Source organism: Papaver somniferum, chromosome 1 (genome assembly GCF_003573695.1).
Source record: "Papaver somniferum cultivar HN1 chromosome 1, ASM357369v1, whole genome shotgun sequence".
NCBI classification, from domain to species: domain Eukaryota; kingdom Viridiplantae; phylum Streptophyta; class Magnoliopsida; order Ranunculales; family Papaveraceae; genus Papaver; species Papaver somniferum.
This window is the reverse complement of record NC_039358.1, coordinates 226,625,965-226,638,367: the sequence shown is the minus strand read 5'-3', so window position 1 is coordinate 226,638,367 and position 12,403 is coordinate 226,625,965. Positions and strand designations below refer to the sequence as shown.

The following is a 12,403-nucleotide window of genomic DNA, read 5'->3' as shown; positions in this document are numbered from 1 at the left end:
GGGAAAAAATGTTGTGAGTAAAAGTAGTGGATTGTTGTTTGGGGGGTCAGAATATTTGGAGAAATTTGGGTACACTTTGATTGGATTGGGAGGTGGGTGAGAAGGATGCCCCAAGAAGTTACGGCGACTTGACAATGTAGAAGAATATGTGGAGCAGTTTCTGGATCATTGCTACATTGTGTGCAGAGGTTTGATTTGGTGAGCTGGATATGATTTAGAATAAAATAGGTTGGTAGACCTTCATTGATAGTTTTCCACAAAAAAAAATGAAAATTTGGGGAGACATGCTAGAGTCCATAAGAAGTTGGTGGTTGGTAAAAGGTTGTGATAGAACTGATCTACTGTTTGGGTAAGACATTTCTATAATAAAATAGTGGTGTATCTTCCGTTTTTGTATGTGGCTAGATAAGTTTAGTTTTTGTATTTGGCCAGATAAGTTTATCTATGAGGGTTGTCATTGGGAAGATTTTTTTTTTTTTTTTTGATAGTCAAACCATTAGTATTTCATTCCAAATAAGAAACGTTTACATGATGGTTTTTAAGAAAAACAAGTACAACATAAGCACGAAACAAATACAATGATAGATGCAAAACGAAAATAAATCGCGAAGAAAAAGAACGATCCACAACGGTAGCACCCAAATCTTGTATGTAGAGATTGGAGAAGGAATGGTATTCGAGATCATAGTTCGACCATTTTGATTGATTTTCTTCTTGAAAAGAGATATTCCTAAGAGAGAGGAGTGATTTGTCCAAAAACTCATGCATAGCGAGAAGCCCAGAAACCCTAGATTTATTATGTTGTTGAAGAATAATTTGATCTTGAAAACCAAATCACGAAAAAATATATATAAAGAAACAATATCAAAAGTGCAGATAAAATCCCCCAATAGCGAAGAAATTTATTCAAAATAACTAAATAACTCCTAAAACAAACAATCTTTGCTCAGATATAGCCCAAAAAAACTAGATCTGAGCAAAGGAGGAAGAAGATGATGAGTTTTCTCTAGATTTTTGAGAAGGGGTGGAAAAAAAATGCTAAGGGAACTGCCTTAGCTTATCATTTATCTAATTATGGGTTAGAGGATCTATGATAAATAATGCTCTTCTACCATCAAAAAAATATTTTCTCAATATTTAATATATATAGATCTTTTTGTGCGGCATTAACAAATGTGAAACAATTAAACGTGAATTGAGGAATTCTTACATTTTGCGGCATTACCCGTATTTGACATGCATAATCGATCGAATTTGCATTTTACTTAACAGTTTAATACGCGTTTTTACAAGTCCAAACTTTTGCGATCGCCTAATTGCTAACTAGGATTCTAACCCGTAACCAGAGGAAAGTATTAATGCTTCCGCATAACTCCTCCCCGGAAAACGTGGAGACTTTAACCTTAAACGTCCAATCACGTGGGAGTGTGAGCATAACCCCCATAATCCTCTCCGAATCACGTGTAGTGGAGCTGCAGTTGCCAAAATTGAGATGAGAGCTTGCTATAAAAAAAAAAGTAAACCATGACTTAGAGCATAGTTGCCAAAATTGTAATCTTAAAAAATGCCAAATTTGGGAATAACATCCTACTCACACTCACACATCCTACTTTTACAGAAAAAAAAAAGCAATGGAAACGAGAAATAACAATCCTATTTGCCAAAATCGACATCTCACTTTTTCTACTTTTTTTTTGCAATTTCCATAAAAGTGAAAGCTCCATTTCCATAAAGTTTCCTTAATAGGGAAGAAGCCACATTTATTTCACACTCAAGTTATGTGGGATTCTAAATATATTCTCACATTCTTTGATGGATGGATTAGTTGGAACTTGGAAGTATTCGATTTGGATAAGATCGTAAAAAGAGAAAGTTAATCCTTAAAATATTGAAATATCACATGAACGTTTACTCTTCCACCGTCCATTTCTAAAAGATAGTCAGGTATGTGTGTAAAAACGGACAGACTATAATGTTTCTATAGTGTGGAAGGATTCTTTCGAGACGAGCTTGCTTTAGATTCCTAATAAGTAATATTATACTGTATATAAGGATGGTTGACATGTACGGCACTATCTTCCCATTTTGAGGTCTCGTGGTGTCTTTCTCTGTATATATCTTCCATCTGATTACATCTAACGCAGACCTTTTGGCTCCAACGATAGATCTAGAAATGGCGAGTTCTAGTTCTAGATCCGAACAAACTAGTACAGATCTTTCCAGTTTGTATGAAGCGATAAAATCAGGGGATATTGATTCCCTGAAACAACTACTGGTGATAACAGCTCCGAAATCGGATGAGTTCGACGTTGATAACCATCTTCTCCGCCAAACCCATTTCAACAACAATTCCCTACACGTTGCCGTGCAGCTATCAGAATCAGTAACCTTAGTGGAAGAAATATTTAAGCAATGTGGTTCATCAAAATCGTTGGAGATGTTAATGCAACAGAACATGAACGGAGATACTCCCTTGCATATAGCAGTAAGGATGGGGTCAACTGAAATAATCTCGCTTTTTATTAATCTCGCAGGCCCAGATTCTCATGCGCTCCATCATTATAATCAAAGGGGAGATGAAGATTCTGTCAATGATGTCGAAAAGGGCGTAATAATGACTGAATTGGTACCGGCAGCTGATAATGGTGCAACTAAAATGAATGTGGAGCAACTTGTGAGCATTGCAAACAAAATGAATAATACGGCGCTTCACGAGGCACTGCACTATCAAGCCAACTCTGGGATACCGCAGTTGTTGATAAGGGCAGACCCAGGTTTTGATTATCTTGCCAACGATTTTGGCGAGACTCCACTTTACCTTGCGATCAAGTTCGGAACTGCCGAACTTGTGGAACATATACTCGAGATTCGTCCATCTCAAAGTTATGGTGCCTCGGGTGGACGTACAGTGTTACATGCACTAGCAATGCGAAATTCCTACTCCGACTTTCAAGGTATATTATGGTCTATATTTTGGCTTTTCTTGATTATAAATTATTTATAACCAGCACACTTGTTAACCATAATCAAAAAATTTATGTCAAATGAAAAACTAAATAAGTCTTACACGGGGTTAGTCCACGAGTGAGTTGGGAGGAGTTTAATGTATTTTGGATCTTGGGGATTTTGAGGGAGTGTAAGAGAGTATAGGGAGTTTGAGAGAGTTTGTTGTTTTGAGTGTAGGGAGTTTGAGAGACTCTCCCAAAATCTCTACTCTTTTGAGAGATTTGGAGTGAGGCAAAATACACTATGAACTCCCTAGAACTCCCCAAAAAACCCCAACTCCCTAGCATTCTAGTTTCTACCACTAATAGGGAGTTTAAGAGTTTCTTTCAAACTCCCCCACGACTAACGGGGTTTTCTAGGAAGTTCGGGAGACTCTTCTAAACTCTCCCACGACTAACGGGGATTTTGAGAGGCTCCTTTGAACTCCCCCACGACTAACGGAAAAAAACCCAACTACACCCAACTCCCTTGAGGACTAACACCCTGTTAATTTTTTATGATCACCTAATGTTTTTCTCTAATCATACTTCGAACTAATTAATTATAATTATTCTTTTAATACTCCCACAAATTGTCAAATTATAAACCCTAATTCTTATTTTTTCCACCAAACACAAAATAAACAATAATTCATGGTTTCTCTAAAATAATATGTTTTTCTCAATCATAATTACATTAAAGTTGATCAGGTGTATATTCTAATAGTTCCCTAAATAAAATTCCACGACAACATCAATCGGAATGGAGTTAACTAAGATTTTGATTAACTTCCTAAAAATGATTTTCTTTTTTCTTAATCAGGAATCCAGGATTAAACTAAAATTGTTTGAGGGCATTGATCATTTGTCGAAAACATTAATTATGTCTCATATCTTACATAAATTTTACTATACAAATTATAAAAAAAAAATTGTTATACATTTAATGATTTAATTATTATATTATTATTTTGGACTATATATAATATTTATGAATAATTTCGTGGGTTGTACGGAACTATAACGAAGGTCTATTTAATTAGCTCAAGCACTTATTTTAAATGGATTATGATTAATAAATGCATGAGCTACATTTAAGAGAAGCTCTGCCCTTGCAACTCAAAAGCTTTTCTAGTTTTCCAATGGTCGAAGTCGGTCTCTATTGTTGGTTTCCTTGCTCTCCAAGTTAGTAAATTTGCCAAACCTATCCGACCTATCCCAATGATTGAGTTTCACGAAAACCTGTCCGAGCTATCCCAATTTCTAAGACTCTAGGCCTTATCTTTCGGAGTTACTCCACGTGAAATTCTTGGTGAGTTTTACTATGAATACCCGAAATTTTGTTATGGGCCTATTGCCAAAAAGAAGAGATCCGATGACCTCCAATTTTCCTTCGAGAAAAAAGCTCCGATTTATTCAAATGTTCTTGAATTCCAAATTAACAGTTGATATATCAAGGGGAAAAAATGGGACTAACCGTTAATTTCTACAAATATTAAATATTTCCAACAGGGGCACATTCAAACTTATTCGTATATTCTTAAATTTGAAATTCAAAGTTGATATATTGAATATTTCCAACAGGGGCTCATTCAAAATTGGTTTATCCTTTGAGACATATAGTGAAAGAAGTCGATATAAATGGGTGTACGGCACTTCATTATGCAGTACATTGCAATAACGCTGAGTTCATCGATGTGGTGTTGAAACTCGATCCATCTGTTTGTTACATGTCTGATAAAGATGGCATGACAGCTCTCCATTACGCTGCTGCAAAAGATGCTCAAAGTTGGGAGTCTGACGAAGTACTTTCTAACGATGTAATGAAAATTATGCTTCGACATTGCATGGATTGCTGTGAAGTGCTAGACAATGAAGGAAGAAATTTTCTTCATCTTGCAGCTCAAAATAATAATTCCCATGTACTCAATTTCGTTCTAAAAGAGATTAGCTCAGATTTGACCGTGTACGCAATCTTAAGAAAGAAAAATAAAAACGGAGATACACCTGCTGCAATGAGCAATGTGTTCTATGAAATTCTCGAATCTAACGCCAGAATGCAGCGGATCGGGAGAGACTGGTTCAGGGGTGAGGGGTACAACTTTAAGTACCTCGAGAATGATCTTAACATACAGGTGCGGATCTCTCTTTCCTCTACTCTTAGAATGTTTCTTATTAGTATGCGACCAGCATCTCTCATTTTACCAGTGATTTATACTAGTATTTATCTTTTAGAATATAAAGTATCTAGTCCAACTACGTACTGAACTGAACACATACGCCAGAATTAGTTAATTGAGTTTGATTCCATGTGCATTTAAAAAGGTGGTGATAAACACGACATTAGCCCGGCCTTTTCGCAAAACATACATTCACCCCTCACACACTGTCTTCTCCAAGAATAGGTTATATTTGTAAAAAAAATTGTGGATATAACTAGACAATTCTATTAATCAACCTAAAGTCTAGTAACGTGTTTGGATACTCGAAACATAAATGTTTCTGTTTCTCCAGAAGCAGAAGGTGGAGCAGATGTCAGAAGCAAAAACGTTTTGTTTCACAAAAAAATGACTTTTAGCTTCTAGAAGCTGTTCTCAAATATCGTACCCAAATTATCTTCCTGGTTATTAATTTCTAGAAGTGAAGAGTCTGCTTCTGGATGTATATCCAAATATGCTATTAGAAATGATGAGTACTCTCATCCTAAGTCTACTTTATAGAGTCCCCCTTAGTAGATATAGACTAATTAGATAGACGACAGACCATCAACTTGTAAGATGATGGTAAAAACATTTGAGTATATGTCAAAGAATGATAATGGTGCGGGCTAGCCTTTCCTAGTACGTACCAATCCTACAAACAACATCACGTCAGAGGGCAATGTTTCCATTCTTCAGACCTTTAACTTGAACACTGTGATTTCAAGGCCTCGCGTGTAGAACTAAGAATAACATGCTATACCTTCTATTATACTATAAGTGCGGCTTTAGTGATCTATAGGTTCTCTTTTAGGGTTATGGATGTACAAATTCTACTAGGTTTTTTAGTTTCTTGCTGTAGTTTTTTTATGGTTTGCTACATGCTTTAATGATCACTAATAAGAACTTTGAAACCAGAGAAACAAATATGGAAAAACAGCTGAAAAAACCGAAGCTGAAGAGGCAGCTGAGACTAAAGAAGCAGATAAAATGATGAGAGAACAAATGGAGTATTATAACCAAACCCTTCTGGTGGTGGCAGCACTCATAGCAACTGTTGCATTTGCAGCTAATTTTACATTACCTGGAGGTTACAACGACAAAAAACCAGACGAAGGCATGGCCTTACTAGCTGATAAACCGTCTTTTATAGTGTTTATAGTTTCTAACAGTCTGGCCATGGTTCTCTCTGCTGTGGCAATTTTAATCCAATTTGTGGGCAAAATGTTATCAATGTGGCTGAAAGACCCTGAATACAAGAAAACAATCCTACTTACAAGGACACTTCTCTGCAATCTGCTTGCTATCCTCGCAATGATGGTAGCATTTGTGACTGGAAACTATACAGTGTTAAGCCACTTGCCTGGACTTGCAATTCCTGTTTGTACTCTTGGTAGCATCTTCTTCGCTTTGGCATTCTTTGTGATCCACAAGATATCGAAATGGATGAAAGAAGATGATGTAAATTGGAAATAAAAGATTGATGATTATCCTGACCCGTTTCAGATTGATACTTTAATGTTGAAAAACATTACCTATCCGAATTATTTTGAAGTTGTAAGAATAAGTGAGTTATTGTACACATGTGGTTTACACATGATTACTGCTGAGTCATTACTGCTGTAATTGTCATTACACTGCAGTAGCTGTCTGAATGAGCTGTATTTCTGTTTTACAACAGAAACTGTCTTTTTTTTTTTTTTTTGTAGCTTTTCCATATAAAGAGTACCTGTAATGTCTCTGATCTTTTGATCAAATCTCTTAATAAAAATCTCTTATAAAAGTATCTTTCAAGAAATCTTTCAGAAGTGAAGAGAGGTTTATTGTGTAATTTGAACCATTCGGAGAGTAGTATATTTACTCTGTTTATTCCAATATTTTACTAAACTGAATGTTAAAAATTCTTTTAAGATGGAAGGTTTCTCTGGTGTAGGAACATCTAACTATGAACCCACGTTTCTAGTTTTAAGTCATGTAAACAATTTTGTAGATGATTGTATATATCAACCTAGCACAACTCGATCATTATAGTGAAGATTTTTTTCAATCATCGGACAACACAGACGAGAACAAGAACGGGGCACTTGATCAGTATGACAAATATCTAAGCTTGCATGTTGATTCATTTGAATCAGTTGCTAGGCAGTCGACTCTAACAAAGTTAAAATGGTAATAACTCTAATTATTCTTCCTGTTGATTCATTTGTTGGCCATGCAAGGAACAATGACGCCATATATGAATGCTGTTCATTATGCTGCCGGTGTTGCTCATAAAGGTGGTGGAACAGCTGTGATAGAAAATGTGATCCCAAACTGTCCAGATTGTTGGAAGTCACTAGACAATCAAAGACGATATGTTCTTCATGTTGCTGCGGAGAAGATTGTGCTCGCGCTGTTTCAAAATGTTTGTATACCCAAAGTTGATAGAAATCCTTTGCAGGTAAAGGGAAAACTATGTAAATACACCGTGGCATCTGGTACTGCTCCGGAATTAACAACCTTTATGCTTGACTTGGACACATGGAGGATATACTAGAGGCTGGAGCATCTGTCGGACGAGGATATTCAGTCCTCTGCTCTACCAGCTGAGCTATCCTGACCCTTCTTAAAGCATTAACCCTAAACAGGTTGACGGATGGGAAAAAAAACATGTTGCCTACTAACAATCATGTTAAATCATCAGCAACTGATTCCCCGCGCCCCGGTTTTGGAAATGGACCTCTACGTTTTACCATTTACGTAGCCATGTAATTTTTGTACGTATGAACTTGTTGAAGAATAAACCAAGATACTATGAAGAAGACAGAAGGGATCAACAAAAGTTGTTGATACAATAGTATGGATCAACTATGAGAGTTGACCGAGTATGGTTGGATCAACTGTTACAGTTGACATGAAGTGAATGGATCAACAAGTATTGTTGACACGTAGTACGGAATTTAGAAGTCTGCTTGGGTTGCAAGTTTTACTGGTTTTAGAGTTTGTTTAGGTGAGAATTCTCTAGAAATTTCTTTATTAGAGTTTGATTATGTTAGGAAAGTCTTTATTGCTTGACAGTCAAGTTTGTAAAACATATAAATATGTTGTTAAGCCAAGTGTCGAAATATATCAACTAAGAGAAGTTTGTTTGAGTTTAGTTTTTTGTGTTCTTTCGTTAAGTCTTTGATATCAGGTTTTCTACAAAACTAATTTAGACAACTACCTCTCGTGCGGGCATTCAAAGGCCATCGACACTACCTGAAATCAACACAAGATAATAGTAAATCATAAAAGTTTGTTCCTTTTCTTCAACGTAGGCGTAGCTATCTAAAGTTTGCAACACCAAAAAATGTAAAAAAATCCCTCGTAAATACCCTAATTACAAACAAAACTGAATAACACTGGCACAATGAAAGTTTAAACCTTTAAATTTCACACAAAGCTTACACCTTTATGATGAAATTTCATGAAATTTTAATGAAACATTCAATTTAAACACATCTAAATGGAAGAAGAGAAAATTAAAAGAATGATTTCTGAAAAAATCTTACATTTTCATGGCAATGCATACAAAGACTTTCAATCTAATAGAGTGGTGCTCGTGAATCATCTTTAGCTGAAACAACTTCAAATGCAGATCTTTCATCAGTTAGAGCAATTCCTATGAAATGAACAAATAACAGATTTGTTCATTTTGCTCCCACTATGGACTAACTAACATGAAAAACGGATAGTCAAACCAACAAATTTGTTGGTTTGTTGAGTGAGTTTTATCATTAATCGGGAGTTTAATGAAGAGCCGCGCGGACTGAAAAAACAGGCCAGCGGATTCACACAAAGCGCGGGGATTCTGATAATCCGCCAGCGCTTGATCATAAACCTCCAGCGTGTAATCTGCAGCCGCCAACGACTACATCTCAGCAGCTACAAAGTTTGTTCATCCAACGGCTAGTATTTTGAGTTTTATAAATACTCATCATTTCAACTCCAAATTCACACATTCTACACCTCTAGTCTCTTCAGTCTTCTTTGCGCTTAAAAAAATTCTTCATTCTACACCTCTAGTCTTTTTACTCTTCCTTGGGATTAAAAAAATTCTTCAGTTCAACAAATTTGTTGAAAGATGTCTCGACCGTTGAGCCCCGTATACTGCAGAAGAAGATGAAGCTATTTGAAGAAACTATGTTTTTTTATTAACTCAGCTTGATTCAACACTGTATCCATGGGTGAATTTCTGGGCGGTTATTCACGAGGGATTCTGCAGCGGCACCAGTAACCCGAGTCATCGTGCTAAATACAAAATACAAAATCATTTTAATTCGATTAAAAGAAGTAAGTGAATTTGTAGCTTCAACCATGCAAGTCAATCGATATAGATCCCGGGGTGAAATGGATAACAAGGTGATAACAAGATCAAAAGATGAATGGCGAAGATGGAAAAATATGGTTTTTCATTTCGGAAATTGTTTCAAAATCCTTAAGGTGTTGCAATTTGAACCCCTTCTTAGTAGTTGTTGTTCCACTTAGTTCCATTTCGGAAATTAGTGAAGTTAGTGTAACGCTTAAGGTGTTAAACATATGTAATCTGATTTAATTTACAACCAGTCGTAGATTAAATCATTAGTGAAGTCTGAAAATGCACCTTTCATCTTATAATAACTCTCAGACCACTCTTGAAGCCTCGACACATGACCTTGGACTAATGATCGAGCAGCAACGAAACTCGGGGAAGCAAACTCTGCTTCACGATTTTGAGTATAATTTATATTTGTGGCAGACCACGGTAGTGGTTCATTTCTTCGATCTATTTTTTTCTTTAAACTATTGACCGTTTATCTTATCAACTCGCTCATTTTATATCAAGACTTCGTTTACGAAGAAGAAAATTTTGTTCAGAAGAATTTTAAAAGAATAGGTAATAGTGGTGGGAGTGAAAATGAATTCGGATGAAGTAATTTATAGGTTTAAAAATTATAGTCATTGGGAAAGAGAGGCTGGGTATTTAACCGATGACGTTTTTGCTTCTCACGCCCGCGGTTGTGCATCGCACGCCGAGTTCAATCTTCACACGCGGACGGATGTTCTTATGACACAACCCCCCATCCCACCCCCCAGACAAATATCCTTTTAGGGTTTAAGAGATTTTTGAGTTTAAAATTTAAATTCAATTTAATATCCTAGAATCACCTATTATGTACCGAACTATACGCGAACCGAAATCCAACATGAAAAAAATCTTGTAATCTTTATTTATTAAATTTAAGCTTAAATGTTGTTGTGATTTTTCTATAATGATGACAAATAATTTAATGGGAAAAAAACACAATACACCAAAAGTTTTGTTGACGAGAAAAACTGCAATGTGCAAAAAACCCCCGAGACCAAGTCCAGTTTTTAGCATAGCCATGTATTAAGCCGTTACAAACACTAACCAAGTCCAGTTTTTAGCACCAACTTCAGCCATGCTCCTTACATCTTGGATATCGCGAGACCCTACATTTTTTTATACAAGATCAATCTAGTCGTATCCAATATCTCACAAATCAATATCCAAGATCAATCAGTCGTTTCCAAATCGCGAGAGGTTCCGAATTCTAACAAGTATGAAACTTGCAATATATCTTTCGAGATATGAATTCAACAAGAGTGAGTCTTGTTTTTTATCTCAATTAATAAGGACTTAAATTTCCTAAATCAAATACGTACTACTTGTGATATTCCCATTATAAAGATAAAACATTATGCGGAAAAAGAAAAACAAAAGACATCGAGAGTTTTTGCTAGAAAAACTACACCTATAGAAAAACCTCGAGACCTCGTCCATCTTTGAACAACAAATTGTACTAAGCCACTACAGACACTATCCTACTATCATACTTCGTACTGGAATGTAGTTGAAACCGAATCAACCCGCCAAGCAATTCAGCTGAAGTCGTGATCGTTACATCCCTTGAACCTCACAAGACTTTATGCAACTAATTTCCTTAGATGACATCCTTGACAGCCTAAGTTGCTTCAACCTAATTGAATATTTGATACCAATCTCCTCTAACAAGTAAGCCTATTTGATTTTTTATTTTTTTACAATATAGGTTTGGAAATTTGTTTGCAATAGACGGAATCTAGCATGAATCCTGAAAATTTACACACTCAGTTAGCTCAGAAGCCTGGATTACTAATCCCCTGTCAAGAACAATCCATACAAATCAAAGAAGATTTTAGATATTTATCTTGAGGCATCACAATTAAAAACAAAGTCTAAAACAAAGAGAACTTTGCAATTTCTATCTATCTCGTTCCTGATATGAGAGTAAGAAAACCTTGAAGATCAATAAGAACAAGATCAGGATACAAGAACTATCAAGTAAAAGAAAGTATGAACCGACTTCATGAATCCCTAAGCGAAGTCATCAAGTTGTAACCTAGAATACAATTGATGGGTCGGTAGACCGACTTCTTGTAATACCTTAAGCGCACAGTGTCAAAAGTGTAGACAATGGCAAATACGGTTCGTTCCGACGAAGAGTGTGAAAATACCTCTAACTGATACTAATCAAAGAAAATAAATATGTAGGATAACCTAATCTAAACGAATCAAATTATTGTGGACGAAAGAAATATCAACGGTGACAAACATGTTAGGGATTCTGGAATTCCATTGTAGAGTTGAATTCATATGTATCCTATCACAAAAGTCTCATATTACTCATACAGGGAAGCAACACATAGCATCCTATATGGAAGATTTATTGATAAAAAGCTCAATTATAAAGATTTTTGTTAAAGGAAGAGCAAAAAGTGATTCGAGGAGTGCAAAATCTTAGTCAACTCGTTAATCAAGACCGATCCAATATATATTTTTAACTCGGACAAAACTAACCTCCTAATTACACCCACTCATTTACTGCAAAAAGCTCACCCATCTCTTGAACAACCACCACCACCAAAAACTACCGGTGACTCCAAATCGAATCCTGCACCACCATCAACTGACAACCACAAAGCATCAAGCAACCACCATTACAAGTTACCCTCCTGTCATCACCCGAGACCACCTTATTCAACTTTAGCAACATAAATATTAAAAGAAAGACAAAATTCCTTCATCAGAATTGCAACTTTCATATGGTTTTTGATTGGTTCTGTTCGACATTTATAAATCAATATCCCCAAATCTTAGCAAAAACAGGGTACCAAACCCTAATAATCAAAAATCAAAAATAAAGCTTACCAAAAAAATTT

At 35.9% G+C, this 12,403-nt stretch overlaps 1 protein-coding gene across 1 annotated transcript; it reads left to right on the top strand.

Moving 5' to 3' along the window:
• The first annotated feature begins 2,173 nt into the window (after window positions 1-2,173).
• Window positions 2,174-6,658, top strand: LOC113362499 (ankyrin repeat-containing protein At5g02620-like). The gene is made up of 3 exons (XM_026605204.1): window positions 2,174-2,954; window positions 4,569-5,119; window positions 6,101-6,658. Exons 1-3 carry the CDS (start codon window positions 2,174-2,176, stop codon window positions 6,656-6,658), a joined length of 1,890 nt encoding a protein of 629 aa, XP_026460989.1.
• The last annotated feature ends 5,745 nt before the right edge of the window (window positions 6,659-12,403 follow it).

Coding starts and splice junctions, on each gene's coding strand:
- LOC113362499 (XM_026605204.1), top strand. CDS start 2,174: ATGGCGAGTTCTAGTTCTAGATCCGAACAAACTAGTACAGATCTTTCC. Junction 2,955..4,568: donor TTCCTACTCCGACTTTCAAG/GTATATTATGGT, acceptor TATTTCCAACAG/GGGCTCATTCAAAATTGGTT. Junction 5,120..6,100: donor AGAATGATCTTAACATACAG/GTGCGGATCTCT, acceptor CTTTGAAACCAG/AGAAACAAATATGGAAAAAC.